Source organism: Ursus maritimus (genome assembly GCF_017311325.1).
Source record: "Ursus maritimus isolate PB19 chromosome X unlocalized genomic scaffold, ASM1731132v1 scaffold_X1, whole genome shotgun sequence".
Lineage (NCBI taxonomy): Eukaryota > Metazoa > Chordata > Mammalia > Carnivora > Ursidae > Ursus > Ursus maritimus.
The window spans coordinates 5,846,672-5,868,352 of record NW_024423319.1 but is presented as its reverse complement, the minus strand read 5'-3'; the positions used below and the strand labels follow the sequence as shown (position 1 = coordinate 5,868,352).

General features: G+C 39.9%; 2 protein-coding genes across 2 annotated transcripts in view; one reads left to right on the top strand and one right to left on the bottom strand.

The window, feature by feature from the left end:
* FRMD7 (FERM domain containing 7) overlaps window positions 1-8,296 on the top strand; it is a 9,748-nt gene extending 1,452 nt beyond the window's left edge. Inside the window, exons 3-7 of the mRNA XM_040627424.1 lie at window positions 1,818-1,913; window positions 3,297-3,460; window positions 5,055-5,123; window positions 5,263-5,338; window positions 6,417-8,296. Coding sequence (XP_040483358.1) covers window positions 1,818-1,913; window positions 3,297-3,460; window positions 5,055-5,123; window positions 5,263-5,338; window positions 6,417-7,499 — 1,488 coding nt within the window. The 3' untranslated portion in view covers window positions 7,500-8,296. The remainder of the gene's footprint in view (window positions 1-1,817; window positions 1,914-3,296; window positions 3,461-5,054; window positions 5,124-5,262; window positions 5,339-6,416) is intronic.
* Window positions 8,297-9,581: 1,285 nt separating this feature from the next.
* The window catches only part of STK26 (serine/threonine kinase 26), a 50,765-nt gene continuing 38,665 nt past the window's right edge, over window positions 9,582-21,681 (bottom strand). Inside the window, exons 5-12 of the mRNA XM_040627401.1 lie at window positions 18,039-18,147; window positions 17,800-17,957; window positions 15,625-15,810; window positions 14,327-14,475; window positions 13,184-13,277; window positions 12,677-12,739; window positions 12,458-12,594; window positions 9,582-11,360 (exon numbers count right to left, since the gene is read on the bottom strand). Coding sequence (XP_040483335.1) covers window positions 11,336-11,360; window positions 12,458-12,594; window positions 12,677-12,739; window positions 13,184-13,277; window positions 14,327-14,475; window positions 15,625-15,810; window positions 17,800-17,957; window positions 18,039-18,147 — 921 coding nt within the window. The 3' untranslated portion in view covers window positions 9,582-11,335. The remainder of the gene's footprint in view (window positions 11,361-12,457; window positions 12,595-12,676; window positions 12,740-13,183; window positions 13,278-14,326; window positions 14,476-15,624; window positions 15,811-17,799; window positions 17,958-18,038; window positions 18,148-21,681) is intronic.

The window sequence follows — 21,681 nt, the reverse complement described above, 5'->3', positions numbered from 1 at the left end:
AGACGCTAGAGCTGCACAGGGAGGCAGGAGGGATCCTGACTTCACGGACCTTGTATTCTACAAAGTCTTTCCTTTTTTAAAAAAAGATTTATTTATTTATTTGAGAGAGAGAGAACACAGGCAGGGGGAGAGGCAGAGGCAGAGGGAGAGGAAGAGAGAATCCTCAAGCAGACTCCCTGCTGAGTGCAGAGCCTGATGCAGGGCTCCATCTCAGCACCCTGAGATCATGACCTGAGCCGAAATCAAGAGTCTGACGCTCAACTGGCTGAGCCACCCGGGTGCCCCACAGACCTTGCATTCTAATAGGGGGAAGACAGACAATGAAACAAGTAATTTTAAACAAATGCCATGTATTTGTGCTCTAAGAAATATGGGGTGCTAAGGTAACATGTGTGAAAGGGGTTTAACATTTAAGCTAAGGGGGTGCCTGGCTGGCTCAGCTGGAAGAGCTTACAACTTTTGATCTCAGGGTCATGAATTTGAGCCCCAGGTTGGATGAAGAGATTACTAAAAAAATGTTATTAATTAAAATAAATTTTTAGGGGCACTCGAGTGGCTCAGTCACTTAAGTGACAGACTCCTGGTTTTGGCTCAGGTCATGATCTCAGGTCCTTGGAATTGAGCTGTGCCTCCAGCTTGGTGCTCGGTAGAGAGTCTGGAGATTCTCTCCTTCTTCTGCCCCTCCCCTTCTCACACTTGTGTGCTCTCTCAAATAAATAAATAAATATTTAAATTTTTTTTAAGTTAAAAAGATTTTATTATTGAAAAAAATAATACGAATATAATACAACTTCAAAGTAGACCTCCATGACAAAATTTAGTTTGTGTGATGAATGTACTTCAGTAATTTTTAAATCAATTTCTGGTAAAATGACATACATGGTTTATTAGAAAAATATAAAGTTTGAGTTACTGATATTGTTAGCATAGTGATCAATATCAGTCAGTAAGTAATCAAAAGCTAATATATCCTATCTACCTGAAGTTGCGTGACAAGTATACATAACAAACTAATAAATGTGGGTACCCATAGAGAATGGGTAGATGGGTACAGAGGGACAGAGATAGGAGTGATGGTGTTGGGAGCGAGACCTCTCGATGTATATATTTTTTGTATACCTTTGATTTTTGGACCATGTGAACAAACAAATATCAAGCAACCGACCGACCAACCAACCAGCCAACCACCCAAAAGAGCTAAATGGTTTGGGCAGTCCAGAAGAGCCCAAGGAGTTCAGAGGAGTTAGAAATGGATAGTTATACAGAATATTTTAGAGGGGATGCTACCAGACTGGCAAGACAGCTTGACTGTGGGGAAGGCAATTCTGGGTAAGGAGAATGAGGGAAGGTATAGGGTTGGACAGAAGGGTGTTTTCTAGAATCAGTGGGAAAGAAGGCTGAGTGTTCAATACAAGCTGAGGCAGGACACCCCAGCCAAACGTGTTTAGACTTGATGGTGCATGCAGTGAGGAGTTCTGGAGGGTGTTTGAGTAAATGGGGTGGCAGTTGAATCGGGAAACATTGGAAGGGGGTGCAATTAGAGAAGCTACAGTAGTCATCCCTTCCTCCCGTGACCTCTCTATCCTGGCTGGAAACCTCTCCCAGGCATACCCCTTCTTGCTTGCATTTTGGAGCAGTCTTATGTCCCCCTGGAATACCTTCTTTGGCCGCAGCTTCTACCTAGTACGGCAGGACCAGTCTGTGCAAGAGGTAGGATGGTCCCATGCATGAAGCACATTTTCTAACAGGTTCTCATTGTCTTCCAAACCAGCTTGTGCTGACATTCACCTTGAAATCTGCCATGCGTGTCATTACAGGGAAATACAAAGATCAATACTTTCAACTGGGCAAAAATCCGCAAGTTGAGTTTTAAGAGAAAGCATTTTCTCATCAAACTTCATGCCAACATCTTGGTAAGTAGCTTTCTAATAAATTCTTTTGCTTTCTGTTCACTTGGGATTTCTTGGTTGTTTCAGCAAATGGTCTGAATGTGAGTGGTGAAAGCTATGGGTGATGTACTCCCTCTTTTGCCTCTACATAAATAAACCAGAGCGTTAGTCATATTTTTGCTCGAGGCAAAACACCAAGAAATCCTATTGGCAGTTCAGAATGAATTAACTAGTAGGAAAACGGGGTGGCTGGAATGAAAGACAAGTCTCCTTAAAAAACATTTTTTTTTCAGGGATTTGATAAGTCAAATGGAAGTGACGAGATCTAGGACTATGGATATGTTTATTTGCTGTTATCTGCCCCATTTTATATTTTCATCTCTTTTCCTTAAGCAAAAATAACTGAACACTGAGTACATGCCAAATAATTGAACACCTACTATTTGCAAAGCAGGTTGGGGGGGTCGGGGGTGGGCATAGATTAGGCAAAAGCAGCTCTTATTGGTCAAGGCTGCATTGTACAGAGTAAGACAAAGGTCCTAGAAAGGACGCTCTTTTGTGACTCTAAAGGAAGTGAAACATGTGCATCTACTCATTTTTTAACCTACAGAAGATGCAGTAGTGTGGGCTTCATTCTCTGGATCTTAGCCTTACACAAAAGTGTTCGTTTGAGCAGTTCAGGAGACTGTCTCCAGTGTGACGCTCGGGGAGCATCCCAGGGCTGCATGCAGGAACCTGGAAAGGAAGGAGGGAAGAGTGGCTCAGCAGAAAACAGGGCTGCATGCACGCATGCGCGAATGGCAGTCATAGAATGGGTGGGGGATGGGGAAAACTTGAACTTTAGGTCTGGAAGGTTAAGTAAGCTCCCCTAGAGCAGATTAGGGTATTCCAAATGAGCAATACAGAGCATCGTAGAACAAGGCAGCAGAGGGAGGACAAAGTGTTTCTAGCTGGTATGTTAGAAAGACTCCCATACATGTAATCATCCTATAAAGCCTACCATCTGTAAGGAAATCGCCTCCCACACACCCCCCCCCCGTCTCCTGTTGGTCATTTATAACTTCTTGTCACCTTGAAAGGATGTCCTTTGATGTTCATTTTAACCTAATTTACAACTTCATAAAAATGTTCCTGGCAGAGAAGAGGAGGTAAAAAAGCGTTTGAGGTGTGGGGGCTGCAGAGCGAGATTGGTTTCTCAGAGAAGGCTCTGTTTTTGAGCAGTGGCCCTGTCTATTCCTCGGAAGGTTGCCAATCATTTGGTTTTAGTAGGTGTGAAGTCCATAGGGAGCCAAGTGGAAAATCAGAAGCTGCATGGGCCCCTGGACCAATAGTTTGGAAAGCATTGAAATTCGAAGTTCTTTGATAGTCTTGAACGATGTTTGGTTTGATGGAAATTGGTTTACACAGGTGTTGTGCAAGGACACCTTGGAGTTCACCATGGCCAGCCGAGATGCCTGCAAGGCTTTCTGGAAGACCTGTGTGGAGTACCATGCTTTCTTCAGACTTTCTGAAGAGCCCAAATCCAAGCCCAAAACCCTACTGTGCAGCAAGGGTTCCAGTTTCCGCTATAGGTAATGAAATATTGCACGTAGGCAAACTGTACACACAACTTCTTTTCAGTAACATGGCAGGCAGTGGAAGGCGTTGAATTCTAGAAGCAATGAAGAATCCATCTCAGTCACTTAAAGGGTGATCCCCTTTACTGCTCCTTCTCTGTATGACACATGAGGTCAATATTTCCTAACAGGGAGATGCGGAGGAGGGAAGCACCCTAGTTAAGGGGCCAGATCAGAATATCAGCAAGGATGGGGGGGTCACTTATGCTGTTTGAGAAGATATATTTCATGAACCTATTGTTTTCCTTACATCACAACTTATATGCAAGCCATGGAAAGGAAAGCTCAGCTTTGGTGGTGGTTGCGTGAGAGATAGTTGGGGAGACAGCCTTGGAGGAGCTAAGGGAGGCAGAACGCTGAGCAATACGGCAGTAGAGGCTCCTCCCGGCAGGTGACACTTTAGAGGAATGGAAGCAAGGTCAAAATAAGATCTCGTTTTTACGCGAACACACCAGCCTAGGAATTTCTTGGAAGAAGGCTTCAAAACTCTTAGCTAAGATTTAAAAAACAAAAACAAAAACAAAAAACACCTTCTAAATGTTTCCCATAGGGGATTTTCAAATAGTGGAAGCCCGCCTCAGTAAGCACTGAGATTGTAAAAACATATATATTTTTGATGGACTTTTTCCAAAATGTATTTTACAAATCCCCGCCTTCTTAAACAGATGATACTGAGCATATTTTGCCCTTTTCTTGATGACTGGAGCTATTATAAACATCACTTACCCTCTGCAGGCAGCTGTGGTACAGTGATGGCCTGGGGGGAGGGCGAGGCATGGCCTGGGTGAGGGAGGGGGAGGCACGTCAGTCCCTGCACCTCAGTGATAAATGGCTCAGACTTTTTGGGTTTTATTATTTTTCCTGATTTCTTTTTTGGCTCTTGTGTTTCTCCCAGCCGTCAGCTGGCTTTCTTTGCTGGTGTCTGTCTGGCTGGATCAAACCCCTTCTACTGTTTAGTTAGTTGTTTTTCTTCTGTCAGGAATTGGGAAACCAGATAAATAGCCTTATTAGAAATTGTGTGTAGGGGCGCCTGGGTGGCACAGCGGTTAAGCGTCTGCCTTCGGCTCAGGGCGTGATCCTGGCGTTATGGGATCGAGCCCCGCATCGGGCTCCTCCACTGGGAGGCTGCTTCTTCCTCTCCCACTCCCCCTGCTTGTGTTCCCTCTCTCGCTGGCTGTCTCTATCTCTGTCAAATAAATAAATAAAATCTTAAAAAAAAAAGAAATTGTGTGTAAATTTGCAGGTGGGGAAAAGGCCTTTATAGGAAAAAACTTTATAGGAAAGTTCTTTTTCAAGGCCAGAATTTTTAACTGTGATATAGTCCTGTTCCGAAGCTTTTAAAAATCTTCTGGGTTCTGAGTAGTGGAGGTTGCTCTAGTCCTGATAGTTGGAAAAGCGGGTAGTATCATTACTGTGATGGTCAAAGATTCATGGCGGATGCCATTCATTGGGACTCTTGACTTCAACAGTAAATGTAGCTTTGGAGTTTTAGTAGCCTACTGGCTTATGAGTGGTGTTAATAAAATGTTTGTATCATTCTTTATCACAGCGGAAGAACCCAACGGCAGCTTTTGGAATATGGAAAGAAAGGGAGGTTGAGGAGCTTGCCATTTGAGAGGTACACAGTTCTCTCTCTCTCTCTCTCTCTCTCTCTCTCTCTCTCACTCATGTTGGTTTCAAGCTGAATGTAGAGATTTCTGTGTATTCTGTATGTGCCTGCAGGCCATTTCAATTCCTTCTCTGTTTGCGGATTGCAGGAAACATTACCCATCTCAGTACCATGAGCGACAATGCAGGTCCTCACCGGACCTCCTCTCTGATGTGTCAAAACAAGTAAGATTCCTGAAAATCCCTTCTTCTTAGATAAGTGGACTGCATCTGCATGTCAAATGCTTTTAAGCATTGATTCTGCCAGCATCTCCCAGTGTGTAAAAAGGCGACTCTGAGTAGGCTAGCCTCCCCAGGAGGTCTGTCAGCTCAGTCTTTCCAGCCAATAGAAGACCATTTAATAAATTACCACTCGTGTGTACCTTATGGACTGAAAGGATCCGGCACATCTCTAAATTGCAACTTGTATTGCTAACATCATGCAAAATGAGGCTCCAAATGCATTTCTATGGCTTTGAATTTTTAAAACTAAAAGCTCTTCTTTTTTTTTTTTTTTACCTAATGAAAAATTTTAAGGCTTAGAGGAAACTCTAAGGTCTTGGGTTAACGTTTTAAAGTACTCTTGCTGTGTAATTTTGTCACTTAATTTAAGAACAAAGTGCTGTTCTCCTGGAACCGTGAGAGATAATGGCTTCATTTGAGTTTTATAAGCATTAACCACGTTAATTATTTTTCTTTTGCTTTCCCTAAAAAAAATAATTATAGGTCTCACAAACTCTCACGTCTTCATTCAAATCATAGGCAGTTTTTATCTCAAAGGCTTCACGGAGGTATAATGATGGAAGGTGCCATCTAACATATGACCCTCTCGTGCCATTCATACGCTCCTTCCCACCATTTTACAGAGAATAGGGAGGAGGCCGGAGCGGGGAGGTGAGGAGACCTGCCTTAAGATCACACAGCAGAGCCAGGGCCAGAAGGCAGAACCCCTGGCTCATTTATAAATGAGCCACTAAACCATCCTGCCTGAAGTACCACGTCAGCTGAAGTGCATGGGGAACTCAGAGGCAGGGAGTGGAATGGCAGTGAGAAAGACTGTCGTGTATACTTTTTAGCACATGGATTGGGACATGGTACAAGGTATTTCCCTTTCTGTATACATTCATCAACCTTGGAATAGAACATGGATCGAAATGACCTTGTGAAAAATACCTTTGTGAAATTCAAGGCGAGTTTAGGTCCCTACCCCCACCCCAACCAAATGGCTTTTCTCTTCTTTCACCAACATATCCTCTCTCTCAAGGTGGAAGATTTGAGACTGGCGTACGGCGGTGGGTATTACCGAAATGTGAATGGAGTGCACGCATCAGAGCCGGTGCTAGACAGTAGGAGGAGAAACTCAGCAGTGGAGGTGACGTTTGCAGCTGAGCTGGAGCGTTCCAAACCAGAGGCAGATCCCACACTGTTACATCAGTCCCAAAGCAGTTCCTCTTTCCCTTTTATTTATACAGACCCTGTCTTTAGTACTGACCCGGATCCCAGAGACTACTTTGAGGAAAGGGGTCCTCTGAGCTCCTTCCAACCGAGCTGTAAGTTTGCTGACAATCACAGGAGTACATCTTCTGGCCTTGCAAGCAAAGTGAGTCCAGCAAGGCAGCTAACTTACACAGATGTGCCCTATATTCCTTGTACTGGTCAGCAGGTCGATATTATGCCTCCCCAAGTCTTTTTTTATGTGGACAGACCACCCCAGGTGCCCAAACGGTCTCCAGTCATGGCAGAGGAAAGGGAAAGGCCAGACAGCTGTCTAGAGCCCACTGCAATGAAGCCAGCCAAAAGAAGCCCAAGGAATGTCAGAATGAAGAGCTTTCAGCAAGAGTGTCAAGAACTCCAAGAAGCTATGGCCAGGACTAGTGGTAGGAGCAACATCAACATAGATCTGGAAGCGGAAGACCCAAATTTAGAAGATGCGTTTGCATATAGCATTCAAGAGCACACCCCGAAACGATCCCAGAGCCAATCAGACATGAAAACGATCCGTTTTCCTTTTGGGTCCGAATTTAGACCTTTAGGGCCTTGTCCTACTCTGAGTCGTAAAGCTGACCTTTTTACATATATGTTTGCAGAGCAGGAGTTTCCAACAGTTTTGATGGATCAGGGAGCAGCAGAAAGGTACGTAGCTAGTGAATCCAGTGATTCGGAATCAGAAATTCTTAAACCAGACTACTACTCTTTGTATGGCAAAGGAATAAGGTCACCCATGGCCAGAATCCGCTTATCTTCTGGTAGTCTGCAGCTTGATGAAGAGGATGAAGATGTTTCTTTCAATACGCCAACTGCTGAAGACAGGACTTTGCTAAAACCATGTAATTACTTTTTAGCTTAAAAGTGTGAACTCACTGAACATTTCTGGGCCAGGTCCATGTTGCCAACTTAGGTAAAAAATAAGGAATCTTCTGCACAAACCATTTTCTTAGTTACCATTCATTGCTATTAAGGGGATTGCCTACATTTGGGCACCTAGCTTATGAAAGATCCAGCGGCTGCCTCGTTCCTCAAGCTCCCCTCTTCAGTTTCCTCTGAAGGGACTCTGGAATATACCCTCTCCTCACCAGAGCCATGGTGGGGCGAGGTGGCTATTTGTCATCTCTGCTTTACATTTCCCCACAGAGACATTATCGATAAAGTTCAGGCTCTTCAACACTGAATAATGGTGACAGTATGGGCTGGCATATCATTGGCCCCTGATGTCCTTTAGTGATTTAGTAGATTGTGACTGTGTTGGTCATTTTGTTCCTAAACCATACTATGACTAAAGGTTCTAGTAAAAATGGTCCCGTTATGTGTTAAAGACTTCAATTTTTATAACATATATTAGGGGGAGCATGGCCCTCCTGTACCTCAGGAACAAGATGGTGGCATAGATCCTCTCATCAGAATACAAGCTTATAACGCATCTAGGATTTGGAAGAATTCTACACCCTGGAAATTCATGAATTAATCTATTTCTAAAGCCAGTATATGCCCGATGAAGATATTATGACGTTTGACCTCTAACTTCTCTACTCTACTATTATATGTCATGACAGATAAAAGTTAACATGTTGGTTTATCTACTTTCTCCTGCAAGACTTTATTTTTTGCCATCTCTTATTGCATGTATGTAGGTAAGGAAATGAGATGGATGGTATTTTAATAAAGAGTGATGGAAATCCATTTATTAAAAAAAAATAAGTTGCAAGTATGATCTTCATTTTGTTTTAGTCAGTTTCAGAAATGATTGGTTCTGGTCTATTACTAAGGGAAGCGACAGAGAACAAGAAAAAGGAAGGAGGCTGGTGAAAATGTAGAGTCAGGGAGGGAGAAGTGGTAGAATTGGGGTGGCTGATGAGAAAAAGGATAGTGCTAAAACCAGACTGTGTTCATGAACCAAGATTCTACTCTTGACCCATTCAGAATTTCCCCACTATTCCCCCTGGAAGGTACTGTATTCCATTTCAGCACTTTGTTTATTGATTTTAATGTTAAGTACAACATATTTACAAGATAATGGTAGCTACTGACTTCAAAGAAATGATGCAATTATATAAGCAAGCTATTTTTTTAAAGATTTTATTTATTTGAGAGAGAGAATGAGTGAGAGAGCAGGAGCAGAGGGGGAAGGGCAGAGGGAGAGGGAGAAGCAGATTCCCCATTGAGCAGGGAGCCCAATGACAGGGGGCTTGATCCCAGGACTCTGGGATCATGACTTGAGCCAAAGGCAGACACTTAACTGACTGAGCCACCCAGGCACCCCATAAGCAAGCTATACATACATATATAAAATGTATAAATGTATATATAGCTTGCATCGTTCTTATTTTCCTAGTCCTTACATCAGAAAAATTCCTTTTAATATACCTTTCTATAGCCCTTTCCCACATTCTAGCACATTCTTCCCTGCTCCTAGAATCCTACCCAGTAACATGAATGTAAAAAAGCAATTTAATAATAAGAATATATTGAAGCCCAGTGACCTATATGTTAATCCTATAGATCCTCAGAGCTATACTAAGTTCATCCTTGACCTTTTCTCTAGGAAAATCTCAAAATCCTTTAGGCTTATATGCTCTTTCTCATCTCGATTTCTGGAAGTCTTTGTGAAATTTATTTTCCCCAGAGAACTACAGGGTTCAAATCTGTATATGATTTCCTAATAAAACTATAGTTAGGATGACCACACAACATACTGTCTAACCTACGGCATTTCTGAATGAAAGAGGACTCTATCAGTAATTTTGTTGGGACGGGCACAGATATGCACTGTAGCTATAATCAATGCTTAAATCTGAAGAATACCTTCTAGTTTCCAATGGAGACGTTGGTGTTAAAGTTCCAACAACAAATTAAAGGGCAGAGGAGACAAAATCTGAAACAATTAAAATTCCGCCCCATACCCCCACCTCAAGAAAACAAATGCTGAGGACCATGAAATTTAAATATTTATTTTTAAACCCCCCACAACACTGGAGTATGCTAGAAACAGTTTACAGGACTAATAACTCTAATGAATAAGCAATATAATTCCTACCAATGATACAGCTGTGTTGTAAAGTTCCAAATAACCCATTTATAAATTCGTTGCTTTTGCTTTTACAAAAATACTCATTCAAACCATGATATGAGTTGCAAAATTAGTTCTAGACCTCTACAGATTATAAACTGTAATTGCGTTTCAGTCACATAGCAGGAGAAAATTTCAACTGAACCATTACTTCAAAATACAATGCGTTAAAAGTAATTGTTACAGTATAGGCACCAATGAAAAGAACTTTCTTGGCATATGACATGACCACAACTTATTCAAGTGTCTGTATTATTACAGAAAGAGAAGAGGTAATGGCCACTTTGACTAAAAACTGTATTCTTTACTTGAATAACACCTTTCTTCTAATATTTGGCAATTATTCCGATTTTTAGAAATGACTTCTGTGCAAAAACCAAACTGTGCAGATCCAAACAATAAAACGTTAACTACCAAAACTAATTAATATCAATAATTCTACAACTACTGAAATATAGCCTCAGTTCAGAACTTAGGCAGGCATAATATATATACTGGGCTTAAAAGAAAAAAGGTATTACCCATGTAACAGTACCATAAATATAACTGAAAATTAACTGTACAGTCTAACTTAACTTTTGTACGGACACAGATCATCCTGTACTATGGTTATTTTCATAGGAACTAGAAAATGCTTACTTAAATACCCTTTCAAAAATGAACATATGATGTTTATGTACTGGATAATTATGAAGAACAAAAATGTATAAATAGTTTATAGGACATCTCACTACCATGACGAAAATATGCTGGTGTAAGTTATATTCATACCTGTTGATCAGGTACTTAATCACATGATTATCAGCTTTTACTTAAGCTCCCCAAATCCAAGCATATAATATGCGCTATGAGTTGAAGATTTTAAAAACAAAGCCTGACTAATTCCTCCAGTATCACCAAAAATCCATACTTGGCTAGTTAGTATTGCTTTAAATTTCCAACCACGTTAAATAAGGGTTAACTGCCTCTTCTGCAAGAGAAGGTCAATACTGCACACCAAGAGGTACCTCTGTTGCTACATGTTGCCTATAAATGCTTCAAACACAGGGCTCTCAAATGAGATCGTCATTGAGCTACCCGGAAAATCATCCCAACTCGGTAGAGGGAGTCAATACTTTTCAGGTTTCGTTTCCAAGAGCTTATTAAAAACTTCCCTTTTAAGAAGATATGACTTGTTTTCACCTCCCCACCAATAGTCATTTTTAGAATATGCTCGTGTTTTTTTTTTTAAAGTGTTTTGAGTACGTTGAGTACTTAGGATGACTTTGAAAGACCTGTATGTTTCATGAGTGTACATTTAACTAAAGATCAAAACATGAGAGGTATTCATCCCAGTAACTTAAGTAATAATGATACCTAAAAGCAAAACTGTATCTCAACATTTAGTAGAATACAGGTGAAACTATAGTATTAAAAGATATTCCTTACAAAATAATCTCTTTAAAATATAAAATGATAAACACCATCACAAAATAGTTGAAGAGCTTCTTCCAAATCTTCAATGTTGCAAAGATCCAAAAGGCACATGGAGCTCATGAGTTAAGCATCGTTAAGCTTGAAGTAGCTTTGGTGGGTTTCTCTGGGTCCGTATGAAACAGAAGCCAATAATAAGGAGTTGCTTAGGGAGATTCATCTGCTGAACACCTATAAAATGAAGAAAAACTTAAACCGATATACAACTACACATATTTATATTCCTCATCTGTATGAACTCTGCAGTAAAGGTACTGATTCAGCAAACTAAACTCTTTTACTGAATCTCATCAGGTAGACGTTAAAATATAAAGAAGTTCAAAAATCTCTTCTGTAGGGGCGCCTGGGTGGCTCAGTCGGTTAAGCGTCTGACTCTTGATCTCAGCTCAGGTCTTGATCTCAGGGTGGTGAGTTCAGGCTCCGTGTGGGGCCCACTTAAAAACAAAATCCCTTCCATATCTGATTTGACAACCTCCAATTGATTTGTTTGCAAATTGGAAAAGAGCGGGAAGTTGTCCATGAAAATCTAAGGGATTTTGAAGAGGAGCTTTAGTGTATGAGGACAAATAGGCTTCATCAGATAGAAGAGTATGTAGTTTGCTCCAACTTGATCCCAGTGCCATCACAAATACAAACAAGTAGAAAGATGCACCGAGAAGCGATATAATGGGATTGAGACTAGAATTAGTATTGCTTTATTCTGCTGGAGCTAAGGAGTTGTGTGTATGCTTGTGCACGCATACAAAAGTCTGGTTTCAAAAGAGAACTTAAACATTAACTGTATGACTTAACAAAGTTAAACCAACAATTTGAGACAGTGTGGAAACTGAAGTCAATCATAAGGACCTACCTAAAATCCCTCCCTTAACTTTTCTTACAGGGGCTAAATGTAAGAACTTTAGCAATGGAAACTATGTGAACAGTGGTGTGATGAGGGTAGTGGCAAGAATGAAAGCATTCCTAAATGGTATTTACAAGGGCCCAAATAAAAATAAACTCCGAGACCTTTCGTCTATACCCCTACTAGCAGGCAAAGGAGAAATAAACAAAACAGGCCATTTCTTGCAGCGGGAAAAGTACTTTGTAATGCTCGAAGATAACAATTCCAAAAGCTCGTGTTTAAAGATGGGCAACAAACAAAACAGTTTTAAACATACAACTATTAAGAAGTGAATAGTTGAAATGACTGAATCAAGGTGATCACATTGTATCATAAACATCCCACAGAAAATGTCAAAATAATTTCTTACATGACATTTCAAGCTTACTTTTGAAATTTTTCAATTAATTTCTTCACCATTTTATCCGTGATGCCAGGACAGGCGGCTTCGGCCACAGCAATACTTTTCTCAAGTTCTTCAATTGCCTGATTCCTGCTAGCGTTATTCTCATCCTGCTGTTTAAGCTGAGAAAGATCAATAGCAATAACATTTAAAATTACTAGACTTCTTAACATAGATATTGAAAGCTAATGAATCCATACTTACTTCAGCAAACGCAGGTGTGATTATCATAGACAAACAGCTCAGGGTTTGCACAAGATCTTGCTCCTTGGAACAAATAATACAGATTATGCACATGAAATTAACACAGTAAGTCATGGTTTTCTTATTCTGTAACAAGCGAGCACTAATTTGAAACCTCCCTCCCAAAAGAGCCAATATAAGGCACGTCTCCATGCTTCCTTCCCACCCATCCATTATCCAGAAGGTCTCTAACCTCTAGGATTACAACAGATAGATATCCACAATTACACTGGGTTTATGCATGTCTAGGTAACTTGCATTTAAAAACATGCCGATGGCCACTTAAACGACCTCCATAGACCTTTACTTAATTGGCTCAAAATTAATGACTAATGAAGCATACTGTGGATACAGTGAGGTAGGTGGGCATTTAGGGGTATTAAATTCTAATAATTTTTGGCCATCATAATCTCACTACATTAGTCTGAAGAGTCTATTGAGAGGAAGTGATCATCGCCATGCACATACTGCCCCATTCTGTAGTTTCTTTGGATCAGGCTTCTTTCGCACGGTGGTAAAGCTCCATTCAGGATGAGTATTATTTTCTCTGCTGGTGGGTTCCCTAAAGAGATGGTTCAAAATACATTCCTAAGTAATTAAGCTTGGTGAAAATACCAAATCAATGCAGCCAGACTCTGAAGAGTTATTCCAATATATAAAAAATCATAGTATAAAAAAGCATTCGATCTCAGTTTCAGGTGGATACTACAATCTACTGAAGAAGAAGAGCAGTGGTCCTCAACTCCTAAGTGTGCATCAGAATCGCATGTGGAGACCTCTTACCACATAAATAAAGGCCTGCCCCTACCCTCCCCACTGACCGCATCAGGATCTCCTCAAGTGTGGCTTTTGATTCTTTTTTTTAAAGTTCCACGGGCTACTTTCACGGGCAGCCATGGCCAACAAACCATTACAACAGGGCACAAAAATCATCCTGGTATTTTTGATTCTTTTCAAAAGTGGGGCAATTTCTCATAAATGCAGGACTCTGAGAGTATTAGTGAAAGAAATTTCGTGTTGCCTTTGTGCCAATTCGGCCAGTGGAAGAGTAAATTCTGGTGTAACCTACAGACTTCCTTGGTCTACATTAAGTTATGGACTTAGAATCTAAGATGTAAAGGCGAATGCTGCAGTTAGAAAAACAGTGGAACTTTTTTAGGGGGGTGGAAATCATACATAGATGAATATTTAAATCTATCAGTCTGATCCCAGTTTAGTACGTGGCCAAGGGGTAGGAAAGACCTGGAGGTCAGTTCTCCAGAAGGATTTTTCAGGTTTTCCCCAAAGTATGAGAAGACATAGCCCCTTACCACTCTGGGCAAACTTAACTTTTAACTGAATCTTGTTCCAAAATTTTGTAATATACTCAAGTATCCACTAGGGGTTAGACCGAGACCATCTACAACTAGAGCAATTCACTTCTAAGAAAAACCGTTTCCAAATTCATTATACTCCACAAACTGTGATTTTAAAAGACTTCCACGGTTTTTACAGTAAAATTTTAAAATGAGGTTTATATTTTATGCTAGAGAAAGCATAGTGGATAGTAGTTAAAAGACAGGCAACATTAGAATGGGCTGCCTACATAAAAATTAAATGATTTGTACGTACGAATCAGAGCCCTCGGAATCAGATTCATCATCACTGTGCCCTTCTGCCTTCCATCTCTTAAATCGATCTATCAGTTCGGTCAGATAAGAAGTCTTCTTTGAATTTTTTACAATGAATTTGTGTTTCAGAAGTTCTTTAGCTGTAGGACGCTAGGGAGAAATATGAAGAACGCATGAATACTTCTAGGCTCTTTATGATTGCAAGGGGTGGTAAAAAATTATTTCAATTATTAAGCAGAAAAGGTACATCTGAAAAGTAGGTCTACAAACATGAGGACAACTAAAATGCTGTAGGGCAACACACAGCTAATTCTACTTTTTAAAGTGGCTCAAGGCAACCCAGTTAAATTTACTACCTTGGTACCAATTTGTTCAAGCCCAGTGGGCAAAAAGGTGGCCTACCTACCCCAAACTGGCAGGCAGGACCCTCACAAAAGCAGAGAAACACATGGCAGGATTTTGAAAATCAGTTAAAAATTTAAAAACATTTCAACATAGTGCTTTCAAATACTCTTCTTATATTTACTGTAAGTTGAAAAAATGGATGACAACTAGCAAGGCTGTAGCTTTACTATCATCTGCACACATCATATGATCCCCACATTAATCCTTTCTTCATCACACATTAATTCATGGTGCATCTAAATGCAAACACCAGGTGCTGTGGGGGGCTATTTCTCCCCTAGGGTTTGATTAATATCAGAATATTCATTCTCAGTTTAAAAACAGTTACATTAAAGCTTAGTTCTTGTATACTTCTAGCTTCTAGAAGTCACCAGGCAGCTTTATTTTAGAAACAGTAAAGCAACTGTGATCAAATCTGTCAGGTAAATGAGTGGAGTTCACTAGACTTCAGTAAAAGCATACAACTTCATATGCTGGAATTTCTCAACATTAAATTTTAAAAAAGTGAAACACACACATCACTTTTCATGAAAAATGAAAACACAGTTGAATAAAAATCCCTGTGGATAGTTACACATGTTCTTTAATAATGACTTCCTATAGCAGGAACTTTATTTCTCACATTCTTGCCCTCTGAAATAAGAAATGATCAACAGAATAAGGAAGGAGCTAGCGACCACGAGAAAGAGAAAAAGATACAGGGGAAGGAGAAAAGGAAGTAAGGATCTTGTTAAGAACTGAACAGAATTAGCAAGAGAGAAGGAAGAACCAAGTTCCTAGACGGATCTTAGACAATTTTCACATGCACTGTATTCCTCACTGTAGAAAAACCACATTCGCTTATACAGACTTAATAATCAAAACCAAACAGTAGTAATAGCAATATATACTCACAAATGATGGATCTTTGTTCAGGCAAGCGTCAATAAACTCCTTAAAGGACTTAGTAAAGTCTCCAACAAGAGTTGGAGGATTGTTTTTTGGAATAAGGAACAGAACTCTCATCGGATGCATATCAGAGTTAGGTGGCTCTCCTTTGGCTAGCTCAATAGCAGTGATTCCCAATGACCAAATGTCAGCCTGACATAAGAGAGAGGAAAAAGTATTAGCTCGAAATTCCATTCCAACAGACTGCCATGAAATAGCCTGTGGGTCACATGATATTCAAGTGTCTCAAGAGGGGTGCCTGGCTCAGACGAGCATGTGACTCTTGATCTTGGGCTCACAAGTTCAAGCCCACATTGGGGGTAGAGAGGAAATCAATCAATCAATCAATCAATCTTAAAAAAAATAAAGTGCCTCAAGAAATGTTATGTGAATGTAATAAATTTTTATTAATTGAATTCATTTATTTAAAAAAAAACTATCAAATTCCCTAACATTTTGCCAGGCACCACATTCTAGGCACTGAGGATTCAGGTGGTGAATAAAGCAGACAAAAATTCCTGCTCTCAAGGGGCTTGTGCTCCAACAAAAGAGACAGGTAAGTAAATAAATAATATGATGTCAGATGGTGCTAAGTTCTGTGAAGAAAAGAATAAAATCAGGATGAGGGAATAATGACTGATGGGGGGGCTGCAAATTTACACAGGATGGCTAGGGAAGACTACTCTGTGAGGTAATGTTTTTCTTTTTTTAAGATTTATTTATTTATTTTAGGCTTATGACCCAGCAATTGCACTACTGGGTATTTACCCCAAAGATATAGATGTAGTGAAAAGAAGGGGCACATGTACCCCAATGTTCACAGCAGCATTGTCCACAATAGCCAAACTGGAAGGAGCCGAAATGCCCTTCGACAGACGAATGGATAAAGAAGATGTGGTCCATATATACGATGGAATATTACTCAGCCATCAGAAAGAACGATTACCCAACATTTGCAGCAACATGGATGGGACTGGAGGAGATAATGCTAAGCGAAATAAGTCAAGCAGAGAAAGACAACTATTATATGGTTTCACTCATTTATGGAACATAAGAAATAGCAGGGAGATCGGTAGGAGAAGGAAGGGAAAACTGAAGGGGGCGGAAATCAGAGGGGGAGACGAACCATGAGAGACTATGGACTCCGGGAAACAAACTGAGGGTTTTAGAGGGGAGGGGGGTGGGGGGGATGGGCTAGCTCGGTGATGGGTATTAAGGAGGGCACGTATTGCATGGTGCACTGGGTGTTATGCGCAAACAATGAAGCATGGAGCACTACATCAAAAACTAATGATGTGCTGTATGGTCACTAATGTAACATTATAAAATAAAAAAATAAAATAAAATAAAATAATAAAAAATAGGCAGAAAATCAGAATAGACATTTTTCCAAGGAGAACAAAAACACTCACTTGAAAAGAGAGCTGACCCCATCTCTATTGCAGCATTATTTATAATAGCAAGACATGAAAACAACTTAAGTCTCTTTCTCTCTCTCTCTTATTTATTTATTTATTTATTTATTTATTTATTTATTTTAGGGGGGGGAGGGACAGAGAGAGAGGGAGAGAATCTCAAGCAGACTCCACGCCGAGCACCGAGCCCGACATGAGGCTGATCCCACAACCCCAAGATCATGACCTGAGTCGAAACCCAGAGTTGGATGCCTCACTGACTGTGCCACCCAAGCACCCCTACGCTGAGGTAATGTTTAAGCAGAGACCTGATTGGAAGAAAGGTTATTCCAGATAGAGGGAAGGGTGAGTGCAAACGTCCTGAGGCCAGAGGGGTCCTTGATATGTTTGAGGAACAGCAGTGAGGCCCCTGTGGTCCAAGGAGACAGAATACAGAGGAGAGTAAAAGGAGATGAGGCTGGAGGCCAGATCATGGACAGCTGTGTAGGTGATAGTAAGGACCTTGGATTTTATTCTAAGTGGGAGGGAAGGCTACTGAAGGGAATAGGGTCCGAATATTATCAGCATCCTGAGAACTTACGATTTAGCAGCAACACTTGACATAACACTAGCTTTCGAAATACTTTTAAAAGAAGGAAAATCAGGGCAGTTTTTTTTCACATAAAATAGCATGCTATATAAAACCTATTATTAAAAACAGAACAGTTTTGTACAGGTAACACTTTACTTTTGAGTCATAAGCTGACTGTTGAATAACTTCAGGAGCCATCCAGAATGGTGTTCCCACAAAGGTATTTCTTTTGATTTGTGTGTCTGTCAGCTGGCCAGCAACTCCAAAGTCAGCCAGTTTAACATCTCCTTGTTCTGACAGCAAGACGTTGGCAGCTGGGGAAAAAAGAAACAAAACCCCTCAGCTTCCTCAGAATGCAGCTATGTTTCTCAGGTTCATATAAGATTTTTGTATACCTTTTATGTCTCGGTGAATTTTCTTTTCTGAATGCAGATAGTCCAGACCTTTCAAAATTTCCTTTAGCATAGTAGCGATCTGGAACTCATCAAATGGACCAGCTCGAAGCTGAGGGGGGAAAACACACACACTTTTATACACATCCAAACAATCTAGTTCAAACTTGATATTACCTTTGAAATAAGGAATCACTTAGATATACGAAGCAATTCTGCTTATGAAGACAATATTGAAACAAAGGGGAAAACAATTTAAAAGGTGAGGGAAGAGAGTAAACAAGTTAAGTCAAAGGGCTGAAAGAGTTTTTAAATGATTAGATTTAATCTCGACAGATAATACAAGCAGTGTGACCTCTGTACCAGTTCCAAGTCTGGAGGTTCCTAAATATTTTCGTCCAAGATTTAAGAAATATGCTTAAACAATGACAGAACTAGCTTTCTTTTCTTTTTTGGCTAGGAAAAAAAGAAATCAGCTACTTAAATTTTGGTGTTGGCTATTTAAATGATTAACTATTTACACTAAACTGATTTTGAGATCAGTCAGCCCACAGCACAGTTCTTAGCATTTGGGTCTCTCAATCACTTTGGAAAGCCGAGAGCCTTTTTGAGACTGAATTTTACAAGTTAGCCAGGAATATGATAATTAATCTATTCAGACTTACATTGTAAAAAAAGAAAAAAAAAAGATAAATCGTGAAGGGATACAGTTTTCAAATAAATATAACACATTTCCTTTTCTTTCCCCATCCCTGTACCAAAGCCAATAGTTCCAACTGGAATACAAGGAAAGCAATGATTAGGTTTCAGGAGAACTTGTAATGGAATATCTGAAAATCTCTCTTTAAAATAAATGGTTATTTTAAAATTCTGGTACCTCATAAAGCACAAACAGTGGACTGTACAGTATTATTACAGGAAAGGGTGGGAATCTAAAGTCAGCGCTGAGGTAGAGTTCTGTTTGCTGGAAGGAGGGAAGAGGTGGTGAAAATCAAACATTGCCCACTCTGCCTCACACTGGGAGGGATTCACAGCTCTTTGGCACCTTGTGTATTTCATCTTTCATGAATGCCATATTTATTCTGAATAAAGGGCACTTTCATGTTGAAATTTAACAGCTTAAAATAGAACCCGTACTTCAGTCTCACCATTGAATATTAACTGCGGTCTGGATATATAGTATACTCCGGGGATGTCCATAGTTCAATAGGTGCCTTTCCTAGGTAACATTATCTATTTACTTATAAATCTATCAACTTCCATCCCAAAAGCTTCTATTTAAACAGGAGTGATTAAAGTTATTCTCAGAGACGAAAATGGCATTTTATTGATTGCTGGCAATGAAATTCTGAGGGACTAACAAATAACTGAGAGACAAAGGTCATACTAAGGATTCGTAGTTAGTATCACTGATCGTAACATGTTGACAGGGGCAGAGGCGGTATAGCCTCAGTTACTTAAGAAATAGGGCAAGGTCTGTAAGAGATACTACTTGTCATTCTCAAGGACTTCCAAAAGTGGTCTGGATAAGCCAGTGAATTACGTAATACAGAATTTTTTAAAAAATACATTTTCATAAAAACAAACAAAAAAGGGGTCTTATAGATCCACTAGCTTATCGGGTATATTTAGGTCCAGTTTAAAATTCAGGAGAAGTACAATCTCAATGAAGGGGGTACTGGGGGAGGCTGGGAGGGGCAGACTCCATGGCAGGGCAATGGGAATGGGGTGCTACAGCTGGGTTTTTCTGGTTCATTATCAGACAGAAAACTATTTCAAGGCTTGTGGTTAAAATGTTTCCTTAGCCATGTTGACAACAATGAGTAAAGGAGGAAAAAAGGGAGTTGGAATGAGAATGAAGGTAAAGTCGATGGAACAGAGACTGGTTTTTTATTTGCAGTACAACCTTGGGAGAGATAATGCTGAAATCTTGGTCCACTGGCCTTGGAGTGCATAATTGAACTTCTCCTCAATGACTGAAGACCACTCCAATGTCTCTAATAGCTAATATCTCTGCCTCCGGCGCCGCATACTGGCCTTGGGTAATCTGCCTCTATTGTCCACTGAGCGCATGCAAGAGAGGGACATCTGCTCTTTCACAGACTATACTTGTGGGCCTAGGGCTGTCCCCCACTCCTTTGACTTTCAGCTGGTCCTAATGCAGCACATTACGTTATGCCTTCTCTTATTAGCAAATTGTTTCCAACTTTTTTCTTTGGTGCTCCTATTTTATTCTATTAGCTTTATTGTATGAGTTTTTGTTGTAAGCTATCGCAATTCTTCCTGGAAGGAAGTCAGGTATGATCAATTCCATAAAATAACCTACAATATGCACAAAGTCTGTTCATATACAACTAAGTTTTTTTTCAAGAATGGGAGAGAATCTTGAGGTATACACTCTAAAATGCTGATGTCAGTTACAAGTAATAATCACACTCCTTTAGCTGGGCACCAGTTTAAAGTGAGAAATATTTTCTTCCCAGCATCCCTCTTGTTTTCTCTTGTCCCTAATAGCAGTGCCCTCCCTCCAACCTAATCCTTTCTTAAATTCCCCAAATGCTAGCATTCATTTGTACCGCACATTTTCTCATCATTGGCCCTCCTTACAAAGGCCAGTTACATGAACTTTATCATTCAATCACAGTGTTCTTGAATCTGCGAGCTGGAGAAACAAACCTTGAACAATTATTAATCAAATTTCTTCATTCAACATTTGAGGAAATCAAGGCATGGAGGTTCAATGGCTTGTCCAATATTAGCCAGCTAGTCAATGGCAGAACCAGGACTAGGACTTAGGTCTCTTGATTTTTAGGGAAGGGATATGGTGAGCACCTTGGGGGACCAGGTAAGGTAATTGATCAATTTGGAACGGGCTCTTAATATTTAAAAAGTAGAAAAAGGAGGATCGTGGAGCAATTGGCAGGCTTCTTGTGGAGCTAATGAAAACACTGTTGTGGAATAAAACTATGTGACAAGACAAATGGAAATGGGGTCATTTAACTTCAAGAGAAGAATGAGATCTGACTCCATAAGCATGAAAGATTATTATACAAAGAAACACCAGTTGTGTTCTATCACTAGAGAGGAAAGAGAAAGAAAAAATGAAGTCAAGTTTTAGGATATAAGAATTAGATTAGACACAAGGAAGGATTACATAACTCAGCAATTGATTAAAATGAGATGAATTCCTAGAAGGAGATGAGACTCTCCATCAAGTTTAATTACCATTTCTTTAGAATGTTTTAAATATGGTTCTGTTTAAAGGAAAGAAAATCTCTTACAGTCATTTCTGTTCATAGGATTATTTGAAACTTTGGAGTCATTGGCAGGGAGGATTAAATCTTTTTAGAAATATTTAATCACTCACGGTTGGGAAAACTCATCTCCACTTGAAAATAAGAGTTAAAATATTACTTGATGATCTTAATCATCAAAACACTTTGTTTTTAGAAACAGCATACTCTCTAATTTCAAAAGCAGAAGCATGCTAAGGAAATATAAATCATATAATATTAAAGACAGAAGAGAACTTAGAAATAATTTCTTTGTTTTATAGAATATCCAAGTCTAAGGAATTTATGTGTCTGGTTCACAGCCACAGATTTAGTTATGAAGACAGCTAGCCCCATAACCTCAAACTCCTATA